General features: G+C 43.6%; 1 protein-coding gene and 1 long non-coding RNA gene across 6 annotated transcripts in view; one reads left to right on the forward strand and one right to left on the reverse strand.

Moving 5' to 3' along the window:
• The window catches only part of LOC117522635 (NACHT, LRR and PYD domains-containing protein 3-like), a 173,336-nt gene that overhangs the window by 144,797 nt on the left and 7,683 nt on the right, over nucleotides 1-20,856 (reverse strand). For 3 of the 5 annotated variants that reach the window (XM_034184085.1, XM_034184081.1, XM_034184086.1), the window contains exons 1-2: nucleotides 16,007-16,131; nucleotides 15,646-15,771 (exon numbers count right to left, since the gene is read on the reverse strand). In XM_034184085.1, the coding sequence (XP_034039976.1) occupies nucleotides 15,646-15,771; nucleotides 16,007-16,116 (236 nt within the window). In that variant the 5' untranslated portion in view covers nucleotides 16,117-16,131. Of the gene's footprint in view, nucleotides 1-4,588; nucleotides 4,788-5,134; nucleotides 5,214-15,645; nucleotides 15,772-16,006; nucleotides 16,132-20,856 lie in introns of those variants that run through there. The other 2 variants (XM_034184083.1, XM_034184082.1) reach the window with 2 other exon arrangements.
• LOC117522642 lies at nucleotides 1,896-5,094 on the forward strand. The gene is made up of 3 exons (XR_004564273.1): nucleotides 1,896-1,905; nucleotides 3,151-3,153; nucleotides 5,007-5,094. It is a non-coding gene; the product is annotated as an uncharacterized LOC117522642 (long non-coding RNA).

Raw genomic sequence — 20,856 nt, forward strand, 5'->3', positions numbered from 1 at the left:
CAACATGTCTATTACGGCTTTCAGTGCTTACCAGTCGAGTGAGTATAAAGAACTTGTGGAGAGCTGGACTGTTCACCATCTAAATTCTGTAGGACATGTGATGTGGAACTGTATCCCAGGCCACGATGTTATTAAACATGAAATTCACCTCCAGCATGGATCCAGGACAGTGCAGGGTGCACAGGATCCAAACCACAGCCTGTGGTGAAAAGCCTCACCTGGCTGCTGTGTGCTGCAAATAATCATGGCAAAAATTGAATCCCATGTGATAATCCAATGACATCACGGTATGCATACGGTATAGCGTTGTGCTCCTGAAAAAATAAAAAATAAATTACATTTCACTCAAAAGGCTGTGTCTGAGGCATGGTGTGACTGCTTTTCCCACTGCCGGCAACCTTTCAGCAAAGGTGTCCAGTGGCACGTGCACCCCATGTGCATGGGCTTAGTGGCTCATACAGCCGTTATGAACAACACACACACACCTTTCATTTCAGTACGCACACGCACGTGAGCTCAGTCGTGCTGGGAAGGGGAAGATGAGCGCAGATGTGATTGCATGAGTGAGTGAGTGACCGCACCATGCCAGCTTTGACACATATGGCATGAGTCCGGTTCATATATTGGTTGTACTTTGGTGTCCAGTACTGGCAGGGACTGTGCAAAGGGAGGAACACAGCTCTCCTTCCCATTCCGGTCCTGTGTTTGCCATCCAGATGTTTGTATGTTGTGCAGTCTTGAGTGCCTTTTAGGGCCCTTTCACACATAGTGGGAATTTGTTCAATTTGCGCATAAAGTGCACATGAAGTAGGAATCGTGTGCAAAATGTGTAAAATTGTAGCTGCCTCCAATGCCTCGTACACCTGTTGCTACAACTATATGCGCACACCAGCAGCTGAAAGACGGAGTCTGCGCTGTGAGAGCCCATAAAATCCCTCTCGCGACAGGTGTCAGCCAAATTCCAGGAGACATGCACGAACATCTAACATCCCTCGCATGCCTATTCCTACTATTAACACGACAACAGACAATCACTGTCGTGCTGGCAGTGAAATTTGTCTAAGTTCCCCCCGAGTGTAGCTTTGCAAACACACACACAGAAACGTTGGTGTGCGCGCTAAACTGACAGGTAGGCAGGGCTGCTGACAGAAGCAGCTGTGGAGATCTGTCGATCTGGACATCTCAGCGGGACAACAGGTACTGTGTTTAGACACACATGAACTAACAACTGCCCACTGTGACGCGTGCGTGTCTGCTTGCTGTCATCACGTGGACATAAAAAAAAAAAAATTTGCTGTGGGGACAGACTGCAGTGAGCAAGCGAGCATGTGCACAGCATGCACATTGACAGTCTACCCCCAGGTTGAAATGGACAGTCAGACCATAAACTCAGCAGGCGATCTGAGTGTCACGTCACTTACATGAGTTCTGTTCCACATGTTCTGTGCTGTGGCGCGCCGTCCACAAGACACACGTTGGGCATGGACCGGCTGGACGCACCAGAAGAGCAGACGTGGACATGAGCAGAGTTAACTGCTTCTCTACTGTTAAAGATAACATATTAAATCCCGGATTTACTCTGGTACATTTGCAACTACTAACAAACTGAATTTGAGTTTTAACACCACAATCACTTCAGGTAGCATCAAAAGCAACAACAGACCCAAACAATGAGCCTACACTTGTGTCTTTGAACATCTTGCCCCCTGCTGGAAACTCTTGTTTCTACATGACTTTCCACTACAGAAGCCAGCTGAGAGCAGCCACAAAGCCCAGCTCTCTACCCAATCACAAAGCTCCGGTCAGGCAGAGGTCTTGGAAAATAAAGCATGCTGACTCATGGTTTGGTGTATAAATAAAATGAATACCGATAGAATAACTCCATTAATGTCAATTCTGTCATTTGTACAAAGTTAAAATATAACATATCTTTTAATTTTGAATAATGCACTAATTCTGAAGTTTTGTAAAAAACACAGACAGATCGCAAAGGATTCTGGGTAAAATGTGCCTCTTCTGCTAAACACTTATTGGTTGAGTCATTCATTATGTAAACCAACACATTAATGTGACGTGTGTCGTGTGTTAGTGATTAAAGATAAATGTGCTTTTGTAAAATATTCCATTTTTATTCGTAAAAACAAACATTTTTACAGAGACCTGGAAGTGTCATCGCAAAATATTTGGCATGTCGAGAGAATGTGCGGTCATTTTATTATATTGTGCGCTCATTTTATTATATTGTGTGCACGTTTTATGATGTTGTGCGCATGTTTTATTATATTGTGCACACGTTTTATTATATTGTGCACACGTTTTATTATATTGTAAAACGTGCACTCGCTGCGCTGTGAGATCTCAGTAACATTGAGAACTGCATTGACGCTCTGATCACGCTGCACTAACCACTGCACACAGACAACACCATTAACACTGCAACATAAAACTATTTTTATACTGTGCCTAAAACTCTCGTGAATATACGATGTCTGTGAGAAAACTATCCAACCTTTTTATTTTTTTCAAAAAATATATGGATTTGAATCACGTGCGCTTGCATCAGACAAGCTTGAACCTTCGTGCGCATGCGTGAGTTTTTTCACGCCTGTCGGATGCGTCATTCGCCTGTGGGCAGGCTTTGTGGAAGGAGTGGTCCCAGCCCCCTCGGCGGATTTTCATTCTCAGCAAACAGCTGAGCTACTGCCGCTTTGTTCCATGAAATGTTTTTCAGAAACTCTGCCAGACAGCCAGCTGGAAACCATTTGGAAGATTCAGGTGGCTTTCGGTGAAGATTCTATCGGTAATCACACGGATAAGGACCATTAAAACTGGATTAAAAATGGCCCACAGCGCCAGAGGGCGCACCGCGCTCCGAGCGGCCATCGACAGGCTGAAACGAGCAGATCATTAACAAATTTAAGGCTCTGTTGATGCAGGACGTCGTGTGACTAGCAGAGAAGTTTCATAAGAGGTCGGGATCAGCACTTTATCAGCACATTCCACTGTTAAAGGAGATTTTGTAATGAAAGACGTGCGGACGGATTTGCGCGTCGGGACGCAGCCACTCATGGCGCGGCGGGACAAAAAACACCTCCGTGTTGGAAACCAATTCGTAAGATTCAGATGGCTTTCGATGGTTTTTCATTCGAGTGAGTAGCCGAGAAATTGTTTAACAGCTGGGCATGTTCCAACTTGTCCTGTGAGACTTCCAACACGGAGGTGTTGTTTGTCCAGCGCCATGAGCGTTTATTAAATTCCATGCAGATTAAACGTAACAGACACAGATTATTTGTTATGATCGTTTTAGCAAGTTTTCAGGGTATCATGCAGCAGTCTCTTATTAACATGATGAAAGCATAAAAAATTATATTTTTGTAGTATAATATTAATTTACAACTGTCATCGTGTTAATTCTCTATATGTTGTTGACTGCAGGGACTCTCTGGCATGCAAGGGATTATAGGATACGTCAATAGGGTGAATGAACACTACTGGCCAGTAGATAGCAGTAGGAGACCTTGAAAACTTCCCAAAACAAAATTCCAGATAATTAGTGTCTGCTGCATTTAAGATGTTGGAATACAATAACAACGTCTATAAACCCAGAGAATATATTCATGAGAGTTTTAGGCACTAGAGTTTAATGTTGTTGTCCGTAGAGCCTGATCAGAGTGTCTGAAATACATTTCTCATGTCATACTGCGATTACCCTATCCTACCCATAATGCACTACTGGGCACAGCATATATCCACACTAAAACCTTAACCCCTTAACGCCTGAATTGATATAGCTGTATATGAAAAAAATGTTTTGTGTGTGTTTTTGCCTTTAAGTAGATGGTAAATAATGTTGAGATTATTAATTACACTTTTGCACAAAAAAAAAATAGTAATTTTGGTATTTTGGTAATAATTTATGTTATAATGTTATAATAATAATAATGGTTATGTTGCAAATTTGCGACAACAGGCATACTGGTCAATTTGGTATGTTGCATATTGAATCAAATGTTGTAGCATATATGCAACAATAGGCGTTAAGGGGTTAAAATTAGTGCATTACCTTAAAACTAAACATATATCTGATATTTCACTTTATAAAGCTTCAGACATGACATTAATTTAAATAACTTGTCTGGATGACTTGGGTGATATTGCCCTCGTATCAGTATGGGGTTCAAAGAAATTAGTTTTTATTTTTTTGGGACTAGTTCTCCTTTTCCTGTTTTGCAGAGGGTACACGAGGGTGCAGAGGCTGCACGATGTTTCATGGTTCGATCATACAAGCTGTTTCGCCGTGAGTCGCCCTGAGTTGTACTTTATTTGCACTATGTGTGAAGGGGCCCTTATGGCCATCTGACAGTAGTCTGGGTCATCTACCTGTTGTCCACATATGCGTTGGATGCCATCGTACAGGTGTGAACAAGGTAATCTGGATGTGTTCTGACACTGCTGACCACACCTATTTTCCTCCCGACTGCATCCCATTATGGCAATATTTGCCATTTCGGCCTGGTTCCTGCACATTTTTGCTATCTGTGACGGGGGCTTTTGCATCTGTGTTAAATGTGGACAGAAGTCCTCTTACTGCTCTGCAGACAGTCAGCCAGCTCATCATAATTCATTGTCCTCATGAAGGTCATTGTAAGGTCCAGGAAAACCAGTCCGATGCTCCTCTGATCATCCTCACTCTGACTCTCCAAGTATTCTGCATCATCTGTCAGGAAAACCTTCTGAATGCTCTTCAGCTCATTTTTAATATATGTCAACATGTCCTCCTCAAAATTCTGCAACAGAATATAAACATTGACATATAAACTCATCACAATTTTGTCTCCACATTATATTTTCACTGTGTGACATTATCTGGATTTTATTCATAAAATCCTTTTCAATTAAAACTGACTGAAAAGTTGAAATATTTAAATAATCATTTTTATGAAAGGTCGAGATCAGAATTTATCAAAATAAAGGAAAATAATTCAAATCATTACTTTCAACAACAGTAAATCCATGAATGATGCACTCGTGAATATAAATGAGAGAATAAACATCATCAAAGTGTTTGTTGCTGCAGCATGAAGACATTATGAACAAACTGTTCAATGATAATATCTGATTGAAGTCAACAGACCAGAAACTTGTGGTTCAGGTGTGTTTGATGCTGCTGAGCAGATGGAACCCTGAGAACCTCTGAGCTCTGCTGCTTCACTCTGTGGACCAATCAGAAACAGTTTACTCACATTATGTCTGAACACAAACAGCTTCAAGTTCACATCAACCTGCATCATTATTCAGAACACTCAAAGTGGTTTTCATGGTCGTCTTCTTGGTCCTGTTGATCCCACTGAGAGTCAGTCACACTGATTGTCCATCCACACAGGATCAAAACACTGACTTTTTAGATTTATTGTTGGAAAAGATGACTGAATTTTCTGGGCAGTATTTCCCTTCCACAGCAAGCCTGCAGAACAGCAGGCTGTGCCAAAAATAATGAGCGCTCTTCCATCAACATGGACAAAATTAAGAGGTTTTACTTTTTAGCTTGAAAATACAGATTAATCAACCATGTTTCTCATGTCTGTCCTCGGGATGGTATCATTAAGATTTTAATGAAACTAATAGTCATAGCGGTACTGGTATACTTTTTTTTTTTTTTTGGCATGCTGAATTTCAACTGACAATAGAAATGGCAGATTGACTACTTTGTCAAAGATATTTAAGAGGTTTTTTTTTACATCTATATTGTTATATTCTGTTGATTACAGAGTTTTCATAATAAATCATAAACACAGATCTTTCACTTTCACATATTTCACCTGTTCTCTTTTTGTAACACTGTAAAAATCAGCAAATCAGCAAAACAGTTACAGTGTGTAACCGTTCGTAATTTCCTGCTTTTAAACTCAGATAAAACTGAAGTTATTGTACTTGGCCCCACAAATCTTAGAAACATGGTGTCTAACCAGATCCTTACTCTGGATGGCATTACCCTGACCTCTAGTAATACTGTGAGAAATCTTGGAGTCATTTTTGATCAGGATATGTCATTCAAAGTGCATATTAAACAAATATGTAGGACTTGCTTTTTTGCATTTACGCAATATCTCTAAAATCAGGAAAGGTCCTTGTCTCAGAGTGATGCTGAAAAACTAATTCATGCATTTATTTCCTCTAGGCTGGACTATTGTAATTCATTATTATCAGGTTGTCCTAAAAGTTCCCTAAAAAGCCTTCAGTTAATCAAAATGCTGCAGCTAGAGTACTGACGGGGACTAGAAGGAGAGAGCATATCTCACCCATATTGGGCCTCTCTTCATTGGCTTCCTGTTAATTCTAGAATAGAATTTAAAATTCTTCTTCTTACTTATAAGGTTTTGAATAATCAGGTCCCATCTTATCTTAGGGACCTCGTAGTACCATATTACCCCAATAGAGCGCTTCGCTCTCAGACTGCAGGCTTACTTGTAGTTCCTAGGGTTTGTAAGAGTAGAATGGGAGGCAGAGCCTTCAGCTTTCAGGCTCCTCTCCTGTGGAACCAGCTCCCAATTCAGATCAGGGAGACAGAACACCCTCTCTACTTTTAAGATTAGGCTTAAAACTTCCTTTTGCTAAAGCTTATAGTTAGGGGCTGGATCAGGTGACCCTGAACCATCCCTTAGTTATGCTGCTATAGACGTAGACTGCGTTCGTGTAACCTAGTGTATAGTAACATATCTTAAAAAGTAGAGCCAATCAATAATTTCAAATATTTTCATTCTCGGTGGGCCAGCATTAATCAAGTTAACTATAATTATTTTGGAAGCATTTTGGCTTTAGACCAGTGTTTTTAATCTGGTACTTTAACTGCATTATTAATGGTACTTTTCGGAGAATAACAGAAGTCAAATTAAGAAAAGAAAAACAGTTTAGTTTTCTATATACCATTTAACAGTCAAGTAGAACCCCACTTTTGAGCGTTTCATTCTTTCAGCTGTCATCAGTTCTGTGTGTGTACACGTGCAAGAGAGAGAAAACACCTAATTAAGTTAAGTCATTGTCATGATTTGGTCTGTGGGGGTTATTGTTTATTGCCTTTGGTATGCATTTAGTTTTTGCACTGGGGTTTGCTGGCTGGATTTCTTTTGTGTTGTTTGGTGATGGGCGTTTCCCTCCTGTGTGCCCTTCCTGTGGCCACACCTCTTTCTGGATCTTTCCTCACACACATGCGGTGCATTTACCCTGATCACATCCCCTTTATTAGTCAAACCTTCTTCCTCTCTCAATTGCGAGATTGTTGTGCCTTGTGCCTCTTCGAGTGTGGGTCGTCAGAGTTTTCACAGTCCTGTTTTGCTTTATACCGTGCATTGGCCTGTCGGCCTGTTTCTGGAACCTGTCTCTGCCAAATGCTGTTGGTACTGATGTATTTTTGGACTGTCTTTTTGTGTACTGACTCAAGCAAGTCCTGACATTAAACTCTGGAAGCTGAGACCTGAATCCTGCATTTGTGTCCGACCACTTGGTGCCGTTGGCCCATCAGAAGAATCTCACCAACAATGGACACAGCGGATTCAAATCCCACTTGTCTGACGCTGCGCGCCACAAGCTCACCAACTGGCACAGCATGAAGACAAATTATTCGCTCTTCATACCAGCCCTCAGTGAACTATCCAAACAACAAGTCCTGCTCCTCTCATCCCTCAGCACGCAGGTGAGCCAGCTTCCTGATGCCGTTTGGACGTGCCACACCCACAGCCATCCCGAGCAAAAGCAACTGCTAATCCACTTCCGGGTTCAGCTCCAGAGACACCGTCACCCTATTATAACCCAGTGATGTGTAACCAGCTCTCCCAACCCGAACGATTCTCAGGGGAATCAGGAGACGTTCATCCATTCATTACGCAGTGTGAACTCCATTTTGAGCTGATGTCATCTACGTTCCCATCTGACAGGGCGAAGATAGCGTACATGATATCCAATCTGACGGGGAGAGCTGCATCCTGGGCCACCACTGATTGGAGCCACCACTCCGACACCTGCCACTCACTCCAGAGATTCACTGCTTTTTGAAGCAGGTGTTTCAACACAGGTCACCAGGCCATGAGGCTGCAAGATCTCTCATGCACCTTCTGACAGGGCAGTCAGCGGGTGATGGACTACACCATCGACTTCCACATGCTGGTCGCTCAAAGTGAGTGGAACACCACGGCGCTGTCAGATGCTTTCATCCAAGTACTCACCTATGAAGTTAAGGAACGGCTGATTGCTGTAGATCTCCCGGACGATCTCGACGCATTAATCGCTCTCGCCATAACGATCAACAGATGGCTGATTGACTGGCACCGCGATTGGGCTCATCCTCACGAACCGCGTACTCAAATCCTCAACCGAAGATCAGAATCATTGCTCACAGCGCGACCAAGTGATGCGGCTCCTTCTGGATCAAGAAAGAAGCAAGAGGAATCTATGCAGCTGGGACGCGCCTGTCTACTGCGGTCAGTACGGACATCAGATCGTATGTTGCCAGCTCAGGGGTGCTCCACAAAATAAGCCAGCAGTCCGGGTGAGTCAAAACCAGATTTTTTTTCTCCTTCAAAAACTCTGTTCAAGCCACACTTTCTGGTAATGGTCATTAAGTTGTGTTGCCAGTTTTTGTGGATTCGGGTTTGGATGCTAATTTACTCCACAGCTCTTTCGTCAGAGATCTGAACCTGAGAACACACAGTCTCTGGCGCCCTCTAGAGGTCAAAGCGGTGGATGGCAGTATTTTGGGAAAAATCACTCACAGAACTCAGTCGGTACAGTTGACTTTTTCTGATGACCATACTGAGACCATCAGTTTTCATGTTTTCAATAATATGACTCACCAGGATATATTGGGGCACCCCTGGCGTATACGAGGTCTGTTAGAAAAGTATCCAACCTTTTTATTTTTTTTCAAAAACTATATGGATTTGAATCATGTGCGCTTGCATCAGCCAAGCTTGAACCTTCGTGCGCATGCGTGAGTTTTTTCATGCCTGTCGGTTGCGTCATTCGCCTGTGGGCAGGCTTTGAGTGAGCACTGGTCCAGCCCCCTCGTCAGATTTTCATTGTCAGGGAAATGGCTGAGCGACTGCCGCTTTGCTCCATGAAAATTTTTTCAGAAACTGTGTGAGACAGCCAGGTGGAAACCATTCGGAAAATTCAGATGGCTTTCGGTGAAGATTCTATCGGCGTCACACAGATTAAGGAGTGGTACAGCCGGATTAAAGATGGCCCACAGCAGCTGAGGGCACGCCACGCTCCGAGCGGGCATCAACAGGCTGAAATGACCAGATCATTTCCAAAGTGAAGGCTGTGTTGATCCGGGACGTCGTGTGTCTACCAGAGAACTCACAGAAAATGTGGACATCAGCACTTTTGCGGCACATTCCACTGTTACAGGAGATTTTGTAATGAAAGACGTGCAGAGGAATTCACGCGTCGGGACGGAGCCGCTCATGGTGCACAACAAAAAACACCTCCGTGTTGGAAGTCTCACAGGACATGTTGCGGCATGCCCAGCTGTTACACAATTTCTCGGATACTCACTCGACTGAAAAGCCACCGAAAGCTGTCTGAATCTTCCGAATGCTTTCCATCTGGCTGTCTCACACAGTGTCTTAAATTTTCATGGAGCAACCGACAGGTGTGAAAAAACTCACGCATGCGCACGAAGGTTCAAGCTTGGCTGATGCAAGAGCACATGATTCAAATCCATATAGTTTTTGAAAAAATAAAAAGGTTAGATACTTTTCTAACAGACCTCATACAACACAGCCCCACATTTGACTGGCCAATGGCCATATCGTTTCTTGGGGCCCACATTGTAGCAAGACATGTTTATTAAACTGCCAAGACCTGCCTGCCACTTCAGATCCTGATCTTACTGGAGTCCCACAGCGCTAAAATGATTTGGCTAAGGTGTTTAACAAAGCTAAGGCTAAGTCTCTTCCGCTGCATCGCAGTTATGACTGTCCCATTGACTTATTACCTGGTTAAAATCCCCTGTGGGGAAAATTGTTTTCCTTGTCAGGCCGTGAACATAAAGCTATGGAAGAATATATCCAAGAATCCCTCGTGGCGGGTCTGAACCATCCTACATCTTCACCTGCGGGCGCAGGATTTTTCTTTGTTGGAAAAAAGGATAAATCCCTTCATCCATGTATTGATTACCGGGGTCTTAATGAGGTCACAGTTAAGAACAAATATCCCCTTCCGTTATTGTCCTCACCTTTTGAACTGCTAGAAGGGGCCAAGATATTTACCAAACTAGACCTTCGTAATGCAGGTCGGGGACAGAGCATGCAGTAATTGGTGGATTGGGAGGGCTATGGTCCTGAGGAGCGTTCCTGGGTGCCGTCCAGCTTCACCCTGGATCCAGCTATCATTTAGTTTGGATCTGAGAAGGCAACAAATGGAAAACTGCCTTCAGCACCCCGACCGCCATTATGAATACTTCGTTATGCCCTTTGGGCTTACAAATGCACCTGCTGTGTTTCAAGAGTTGGTGATGTACTGAGGGACTTCCTAGATAAATTTGTTTTTGTTTATTTGGATCACATTCTGATCTTCTCCCCCGATGAAGACACACATAAGCGACATGTCCGGACCGTTTTGCAATTTCTGTTAGAGAATCAGATATACATCAAGGCAGAAAAATGTGAGTTCCATAAACCCACTGTGTCTTTCCTGGGGTTTGTGATATCTGAGGGGGGGGATTCAGATGGATCCGACCAAAACAGCAGCTGTAGTGGAATGGGATACACCTCGCAATCACAAGGAAGTCCAACGATTTCTAGGCTTCGCCAACTTTTATCGAATGGTCATACGGAATTTTAGTACGGTGGCGGCTCCCTTACACAATCTTACCTCCATTCACCAGGTGTTTGTCTGGTCTCGTGAGTGTGAGGAAGCTTTCCTGGAGCTAAAGAAAAGGTTTACATTCGTCCCCGTGCTGCTCCTCCCTGACCCCGGTCAGCAGTTTGTGGTCGAAGAAGATGCCTCGGACATTGGAGTGGTTGCGGTACTTTCACAAGTTAGTTCCTCCGATAATAAAATGCATCCTTGTGCGTTCTTATGCATCCTTGTGCGTTCTAAAAAGCTATCTTCCACCGAGCGCCACTACAACATAAGTGACTGTGAGCTGTTGTCCGTTAAGGTGGCCTTGGAGGAGTGGCATCACTGGCTAGAGGGGGCCGAGTTACCATTTCTTTTTCTAACTGACCACAAGAAACTGCAATACTTACGCACGGCCAAAAGACTTAATGCCAGGCAAGCTCGATGGTCACTGTTCTTCAGCCATTTCAACTTTACACTCTCCTACTGACCGGGCTCTGAGAATGGCAAGCTGGACTCTCTGTCATGTCGATTCGAGTCCGAGGATCACACCTCTGAACCACAAACTGTACTTCCCTCAGCCTGCTTTGTTTCTGCCCTTACACAGCAAATAGAGGATAAGGCCAAGGCAGTTTTGGGAGAGGAGCCTGTGCCTCAAGGGTGCCTAGAGGGGTTACTGTTTGTGCCACAGACAATCCGAGGCAAAGTCATGCGCTGGGCTCATGATAGTCAGTTTACGTGTCACCAAGGCATCAGAAAGATAAGTGGATGATACTTCAATGCTTTTGGTGGCCCAGTATGGACCGAGATGTGACTGACTATATTAACGCCTGGCATATTTGCGCTGCCCAAAAATCATCCAATCAGAGACCATCTGGTGAGTTACTTCCTCTCTCAATCCCCAAACGTCCATGGTCGCATATAGCCATAGACTTTGTCACTGTCCTTTTGGTTTCGCAAGGTCACACCGTGATTCTTACAGTTATTTGGTTTTCCAAGATGTGTCACTTTTTGCCTCTCCCTAAACTCCCCACAGCCAAGAGGGCCGCTGAGGTTCTGCTTCAAAACGTGTAAGCTGCATGGATTTCCACAGGATGTAGTGTCCAACCGGGGCCCTCAGTTTGTGTCCCATTTCTGGACTGAGATTTGCAAGTTGATCAGAGCAACAGCTAGTCTTACATCCGGGTATCATCCACAGGCCAATGGCCAAGTCAAACGTGCAAATCAAGAAATGGAGAAGGGACTTCACATTCAAGCACCCCACAGTCCATCAAACTGGGCTGCACAACTTCATTGGGTGGAAGTGGCCCATAACCAACTTCCGACCTCAGCCACCGGTTATTCCCCGTTCCATGTGGTACATGGTTATCAGCCAGCTCTGTTTTTTTTCCATGGCCTCATCTTCTTCTGTCCCCTCTGCACTAGCTCTTATCCAGCGCTGCAAGAGGATCTGGGTTCCTGCTCAGCGAACCTTACTCAAGACATCCTCCTCATACAAGACTGCAGTGGACCACCGTCATTCTCCCACGCCTCCCTACGTGCCCGGCCAGTGGGTTTGGTTGTCGACCAGGGTTCTGCCACTTCAGGGGACAGTTCGCAACCTCGCACCTAGGTTTGTGGGTCCCATTCCCATCACCAAGGTGATCAACCCAGTGTCAGTTTGTCTGTGTCTCCCTAGGGCATTGTGGGTCCATCCTACATTTACAACATTTACATGAAATTTACAACGTCTCCAGTCCATTCAAAACTGTGATGCCAGAATCCTGATGGGGGTGCTCAAAACTCAACACATTACTCCCATCCTCAATAAACTTCATTGGCTTCCTGTTAGGTTCAGGGTGGAATATAAGATCTGCCTCCTGACCTATCAGTGTGTCTACGGCGGTGCACCAGTGTACCTCAAAGAACTTCTGTCCCCCCATGAGCCCATGAGATGCCTCTGCTCAAACAACAGTCACCTTCTCCAGGTCCCCAAAACCAAGCTCCACACAATGGGGGACAGATCCTTTCAGGCAACAGCACCATGCCTGTGGAATCCCCTGCCCATCCACCTGAGGGTGCCACAGTCAGTGGACTCTTTTAAATCAAATCTTAAAACATTTTTATACCAGAAAGCTTATGAATTATAGTTGCTAATTTCAATTGATTTTATTTTTATTGTTGTTGATTGTTGTTTTATGCTTCTGTTTAACTTCTGTGGCACTTTGAGATTTGTTTACAAATGTAAAGTGCAATATAAATAAAATGTATTATTATTATTACATTCCATGTGAGTCCCCCGCTAACTACCCAGTTCATGGGCGGCGATCCCGCCTTCTCTGTCCGCCGTCTCGTGGTTGCTCATCGTCTGGGCCAGGGCATGCAGTAATTGGTGGATTGGGAGGGCTGCGGTCCTGAGGAGCGTTCCTGGGTGCCGTCCCGTTTCATCCTGGATCAGGCTCTCATCCGTTACTTTCATGCTTTGCGTCCGGGGGTTCCTGGGCCGTCTGGAGCCGGCTGTGGGCAGGGGTGATGTCATGATTGGGTCTGTGGGGGGTTATTGTTTATTGCCTTTGGTATGCATTTAGTTTTTGCACTGGGGTTTGGTGGCTGGATTTCTTTTGTGTTGTTTGGTGTTGGCGTTTCCCTCCTGTCTGCCCTTCCTGTGGCCATGCCTCTTTCTGGATCTTTCCTTACACACCTGCAGTGCATTTACCCTGATCACATCCCCTTATTAGTTAAACCTTCTTCCTCTCTCCTTTGCGAGATTGTTATGCCTTGTGCCTCTTTTGAGCATTGGTCTTCAGAGTTTTCACAGTCCTGTTTTTGCTTTACCGACCTGTCTGCCTCTTTCTGGAACCTGTCTCTGCCAAATGCTTCGGTTACTGTTGTTATTTTTGGACTGTCTTTTTGTGTACCAACTCACGTAAGTCCTGACATTAAACTCTGTGAAGCTGAGACCTGAATGCTGCATTTGTGTCCGACCACTTGGTGCCGTCTGGCCCATCAGTCATTAAGTTTCAGAAGTTTATTTTTCAAAAGCTTTTATGTGCCCTGTGAATTTAAAGACTCTGGCAGTAACAAGACTGGACTTATGATGAGCACAGACAGACAGATGGATGCATAGTCTTTGCAATACCCAATGGCTATCAAATATGGCCATCGGGTATTGTCATTCTGTCTCTCAAATGTGCAGTTACCCACATTTTTGAGTTGTGCATATGCACACAGACAACGATCTGAGCCAGCTATTCATAATTATTATTTAACAGGACAATCTGTGAGTCAGCATCAGAGGTTGTTCTGTTCTCAATTCACATGTGGGATCTTGCTGGCAACAATGTGTCGTAACCATCAGCATATACTGTCACAGGTGTTGATCACAACATGTGACAACAACAACATGGCTCCCTGAGAAGGGAACATCTTCAGGGACCAAGGTTGCTGATGTGCACACAGCACCAGCTGGTGTTGGTCAGGATCAGATCATTCTGAACCACCCTTTAAACCTCCACTAGAAACCATCTGTTATGGTTTCTACAAGATCTAGTTGAACCCAGTTTTGCAGGCAGGAAGACAAAATATGATCAGGTGCAAAAAAACAAGGTAATTTATTCAGTCTCCAAAAATCCAAAAGAGCCAACATAGCAAACCTCAAAGAAACACAAATTTTTGTAACACACTCACATGAACAAGAACCAGAGCCAAACTGGACTGTGGGCAAACTAACAATGAACCGGCACTGACTGACAAACAAGGAAGTGCTTAAATAACCCAGGTGAAATTAACAACAGGTGAGTTGAATCAGGGGAAAGAGGAGGAGCAAGTGCACAGGAGGAACTGACAGAGCAAATGGAGGACGGTGTGTGATGGGGTCAAAGGCTGTAACAACTAAGAAAGGTGAACAGAACTAAACAGAATCTGCAGGTGAGTGGAACATAATAAAATATACAGAAATTTAACTCCGGTACCAAAAATGCACATAAGGTAACTAGGGAAATAAGAAACAAACAATTTACAAAATCACACTGAAAACTAAAGAAGGACCAGAATGAAGTACATAACCAAAACTAGAGAGGAACTCAAACCAGTGAAGGAGTGTAACAGGACAAGAGAACAAGACTGACAGGTGAGGATGCAGGGGTGGAACACATGGGACCCCGACATGTACAAATAGACCTACACAAAATAATACTTCAACAACTACATACCTACAGAACATAAGACATCCCAGAGGTGGCAAACACACTCAACCCATAGAAAAACTGATAAAGATACAACACGGTGATTAAACTGGATAACAAGCAAAACTAATAAATATAAAGTATATGAAACAGACAATGCCGTGCACACAGGAAGCAGGTGGATTTAACAGAAAACACAGCAGGTGATCAGCATATGCCAGAAGACATAGACATAAAGACAGAGACATCACAGATAGCTGAAGAGAAGAAAATACACAATTAAACCAAGATCTAAACCCCATGGCCAACGGGCCACAGCTAGGGCCGAACCACAACACCATCTCTCCTTTGTATCTGGTCAAAGTTATTTCAGCGTCAGATTTGTACGGAGGCACCTGAGGCTCAGGTGGAAGTAAATGTAATAATAGAGGATTAACTGTGTCCTGAGATTTATAATCTCTGAATACACTTTTGTAAACAGTGTGCACAGATTCATGTGCTTGTTTATTGCACAGTCAAGCTTCATGGACCTGTGTGTGTGTTACATCATTAATGAAAGAAAACTCCTATTTATTTGAAAATTTAGTGGATGAATAATGATGAAAACATGAACAGTCAGATTTTAGTGTCAGTAAGAGCTCACTTCTGTCCAGCAGATGCTTGTTGTCCTTTGAAATCAATGAGATGTCCCTTTGACCAGTCACTCTTCAGAGACACCAAGCTGGGTTCAGGTTTAGGTCCAGCAGAGGGCGCTGTGTCCTGCTGTGTTCTGGAACACACACAATGCTCTGAGTAGTAGATAGGTAGATAATTTATTGATCCTTCACAGGAAAATATGCTTTGGCAGCAGCTCACACAGACATAAATTTCATACATCTATCATCAACATGTAATATAAAATAAAATGAAAGTGCAAAACCACAACATCATTTTAATAGTCAATGTGCATTAAACAGCCTAATACTAGCAGCAGGAAAGTCTTTCTAAAATGCTCCGACTTGCACCTCAGTGGCAGCAGCCTGTGACTGAAGGTGCTACAGGTGGTCACCTCCGTGGTATTGGGGGTGGGGGGGTGAGAGATGTTAGCCTTAATGGTCTTGAGGTTTGAAAGCATCCTCTCCTCGGTCACCTGTTGGACAGGCGAAAGTTATGAGTCAACCATATAGCCTGCTTTTTTTATAAGCTTATTCAGTCTGTTTCTGTCTGCTATACGAATGCCCTCTCCCCAGCAGGCTACCGCAAAAAACACAGCACTGGCCACTACTGTGTGGTAAACAGTCCAAAGTAAGGGTGGGTAGATATTAAATGACTGTACGCCTCCATAAAAAATACAATCGGCTTTGCCCCTTGCGATACACAGACTCTGCCTGACTTTTCCAGTCCAGCTTGTGATCCAGCTGCACACCCAGGTATTTGTGGTTACAAACCCCTCCACCTCAGTGCCTTCAATGGTAATAGGTGTTGCATGGACCACTCTACCTCGGCTACAATCCACAGTCATCTCAGTCGATCCACAGTCGCCGCAGAGGAGCTCCAGGAGCCCGGAGCTGACAGCTGTCACCACTCATCAATCATCATCACCATAAAAGCCTGGAGGAGACACCACATCTCTGCCGAGAAATCGTCTTACCAACAGGTAAAACTCTCAGCCGTGTCTGTGCTGAACGCACTTATCATTGTCTTTTTGAAAACCTTTGCAGGAGTACCTGTTATCTTCAGTCAGCTGGGAGCTGGATTTTGGACGTAGAAGAGTGACGGACTTCACTCCTCTTTCCAAACTAGAGAAGTAACAGTCGGTCTCTGTACGTTTCTGAGTTTTTGTGTCGGAGGTGGAGATTCTCCCACAGAAGGAACTGAACTGAGTTGCTGATAGTTTTGCTGGGTGTGCACAACCCCCCCCCCCCCCCCCCCGATCTGTTTTTTGCTTTCTGCCAGCAGTACCCTGTCTGACAGCTGAAGGCGGTGGCCACCTGGAGACTCAGGACTTGGCGGCTCTGGTGGCTCTCGGGTCTCCGCTGGCAGTGGAAATCGTGTGGGCCCCGACTCTTCTCTGGACAGGCGTCTCCTATCCTCAAGCCTGCCCACATGACACCGACTGTGTAATTGACTGTTGTTTAAAACCGTATCTGTATACTATTGTGCACATTTCACAACATTAAACTGTTACTTTTGGCATTTCCATTGTCCGTTCATTTACGCCCCCTGTTGTGCGTCCGTGTCATCACACTTTTCACAACATTAATCAGTGAAATCACCTGGTGGAATCAGTGGTTACAAAGAAAACCTGCACCCTCTTGGCCCTTTCTGGAACAAGTTGCCCACCCCTGGTTTAGATCATCAACTAGATTTTGGTCACCATCAGACAAAACTCCCCTTTGTGTTTCATACCTGTAAACTTCCTCATACCAGCCCACAACTGGCCTTGCTCCATCTTGGTGCAGTTCTTGCAGCTATATAAGCTCTTTTACCCTCCCTCAACTCCACCTTCTGTTCCCGCTGGATTTCTGTAACGTTGTCCCTGTCACCCATTCTAAAACCCTGCTTATTCTCATTTATAAGGGCTTTCAGATTGCTGGTAATCCATGGTCTGTTGTTTGAATAGCAGTGAATGTCTTTGGAGGACATGTTTTCATAACAGAGGTTTATTTGATGTGTTACGCGTTCTGTTAACACATCTATATCATTTCCGTACACTTCACTAAAAATACCCCAGTCAGTTGTCCCAAAACAACACTTGAGGGATTCAACTGCCTCTGGGTTCCAGCGTGTGCATGTTCTGGTGGTGACAGGCAGCCTTTTAACTGCAGGCAAGTAACAGGGAGCTAAGTGAACCATGTCGTGATCGGATCGATTAAGAGGAGGCAGTGCATTTATACATCAAATCAAATCAAATCAATATTATTTATATAGCGCCAAATCACAACAAACAGTTGCCCCAATGCGCTTTATATTGTAAGGCAAGGCCATACAATAATTACAGAAAAACCCCAATGGTCAAAACGACCCCCTGTGAGCAAGCACTTGGCGACAGTGGGAAGGAAAAACTCCTTTTTAACAGGAAGAAACCTCAAGCAGAACCAGGCTCAGGGAGGGACAGTCTTCTGCTGGGACTGGTTGGGGCTGAGGGAGAGAACCAGGAAAAAGACATGCTGTGGAGGGGAGCAGAGATCAATCACTAATGATTAAATGCAGAGTGGTGCATACAGAGCAAAAAGAGAAAGAAACACTCAGTGCATCATGGGAACCCCCCAGCAGTCTAAGTCTATAGCAGAATAACTAAGGGATGGTTCAGGGTCACCTGATCCAGCCCTAACTATAAGCTTTAGCAAAAAGAAAAGTTTTAAGCTTAATCTTAAAAGTAGAGAGGGTGTCTGTCTCCCTAATCTGAATTGGGAGCTGGTATAACAGGAGAGGAGCCTGAAAGCTGAAGGCTCTTCCTCCCATTCTACTCTTACAAATCCTAGGAACTACAAGTAAGCCGGCAGTCTGAGAGAGAAGTGCTCTGTTGGGGTGATATGGTACTATGAGGTCCCTAAGATGAGACCTGATTATTCAAAACCTTATAAGTAAGAAGAAGAATGTTTAATTCTGTTCTGGAATTAACAGGGAGCCAATGAAGAGAGGCCAGTATGGGTGAGATATGCTCTCTCCTTCTAGTCCCTGTCAGCACTCTAGCTGCAGCATTTTGAATTAAATGAAGGCTTTTCAGGGAACTTTTAGGACAACCTGATAATAATGAATTACAATAGTCCAGCCTAGAAGAAATAAATGCATGAATTAGTTTTTCAGCATCACTCTGAGACAAGGCCTTTCTAATTTTAGAGATATTGCGCAAATGCAAAAAGCAGTCCTACATATTGCTTAATATGCACATTGAAGGACATATCCTGATCAAAAATGACTCCAAGATTTCGCACAGTATGACTAGAGTTCAGGGTAATGCCATCCAGAGTAAGGATCTGGTTAGACATCATGTTTCTAAGATTTGTGGGGCAAAGTACAATAACTTCAGTTTTATCTGAATTTAAAAGCAGGAAATTAGAGGTCATTATTAGAGGTAATACTGCCTAAGGGAAGCATGTATAAAGTGAATAAAATTGGTCCTAGCACAGAACCTTGTGGAACTCCATAATTAACCTTAGTCTGTGAAGAAGACTCCCCATTTACATGAACAAATTGTAATCTATTAGATAAATATGAGTCAAACCACTGCAACACAGTGCCTTTAATACCTATGGCATGCTCTAATCTCTGTAATAAAATTTTATAGTCCGCAGTATCAAAAGCCGCACTAAGGTCTAACAGGACAAGCACAGAGATGAGTCCACTGTCTGAGGCCATAAGAAGATCATTTGTAACCTTCACTAATGCTGTTTCTGTACTATGATTAATTCTGAAACCTGACTGAAACTCTTCAAATAGACCATTCCTCTGCAGATGATCAGTTAGCTGTTTTACAACTACCTTTTCAAGAATTTTTGAGAGAAAAGGAAGGTTGGAGATTGGCCTATAATTAGCTAAGATAGCTGGGTCAAGTGATGGCTTTTTAAGTAATGGTTTAATTACTGCCACCTTAAAAGCCTGTTGTACATAGCCAACTAATAAAGATAGATTGATCATATTTAAGATCGAAGCATTAATTAATGGTAGGGCTTCCTTGAGCAGCCTGGTAGGAATGGGGTCTAATAGACATGTTGATGGTTTGGAGGAAGTAACTAATGAAAATAACTCAGACAGAACATTAGTGAAGAGATTAGAGCATGCCATAGGTATTAAGGCACTGCGCTGCGGTGGTTTGACTCATATTTATCTAATAGATTACAATTTGTTCATGTCTATGGGGAATCTTCTTCACAGACTAAGGTAATTATGGAGTTCCACAAGGTTCTTGCTAGACCAATTCACTTTATACATGTTTCCCTTAGGCAGTCTTATTAGACGGCATTGCTTAAATTTTCATTGTTATGCAGATGATACCCAGCTTTATCTATCCATGAAGCCAGAGGACACACACCAATTAGCTAAACTGCACGATTGTCTTACAGACATAAAGACATGGATGACTCTAATTTCCTGCTTTTTAAACTTCAGATAAAACTGAAGTTATTGTACTTGGCCCCACAAATCTTAGAAACATGGTGTCTAACCAGATCCTTTACTCTGGATGGCATTACCCTGACCTCTAGTAATACTGTGAGAAATCTTGGAGTCATTTTGATCAGGATATGTCATTCAATGCGCATATTAAACAAATATGTAGGACTGCTTTTTTGCATTTGCGCAATATCTCTAAAATTAGAAAGGTCTTGTCTCAGAGTGATGCTGAAAAACTAATTCATGCATTATTTCCTCTAGGCTGGACTATTGTATATTCATATTATCAGGTTGTCCTAAAAGTTCCCTGAAAAGCCTTCAGTTAATTCAACATGCTGCAGCTAGAGTACGGACAGGGACTAGAAGGAGAGAGCATATCTGACCCATATTGGCCTCTCTTCATTGGCTTCCTGTTAATTCTAGAATCGAATTTTAAAATTCTTCTTCTTACTTATAAGGTTTTGAATATCAGGTCCCATCTATCTTAGGGACCTCATAGTACCATATCACCCCAATAGAGCGCTTCGCTCTCAGACTGCAGGCTTACTTGTAGCTCCTAGGGTTTGTAAGAGTAGAATGGGAGGCAGAGCCTTCAGCTTTCAGGCTCCTCTCCTGTGGAACCAGCTCCCAATTCAGATCAGGGAGACAGACACCCTCTCTACTTTTAAGATTAGGCTTAAAACTTTCCTTTTGCTAAAGCTTATAGTTAGGGCTGGATCAGGTGACCCTGACCATCCCTTAGTTATGCTGCTATAGACTT

This window comes from Thalassophryne amazonica, chromosome 12 (assembly GCF_902500255.1).
Source record: "Thalassophryne amazonica chromosome 12, fThaAma1.1, whole genome shotgun sequence".
Taxonomy (NCBI): Eukaryota; Metazoa; Chordata; class Actinopteri; order Batrachoidiformes; family Batrachoididae; genus Thalassophryne; species Thalassophryne amazonica.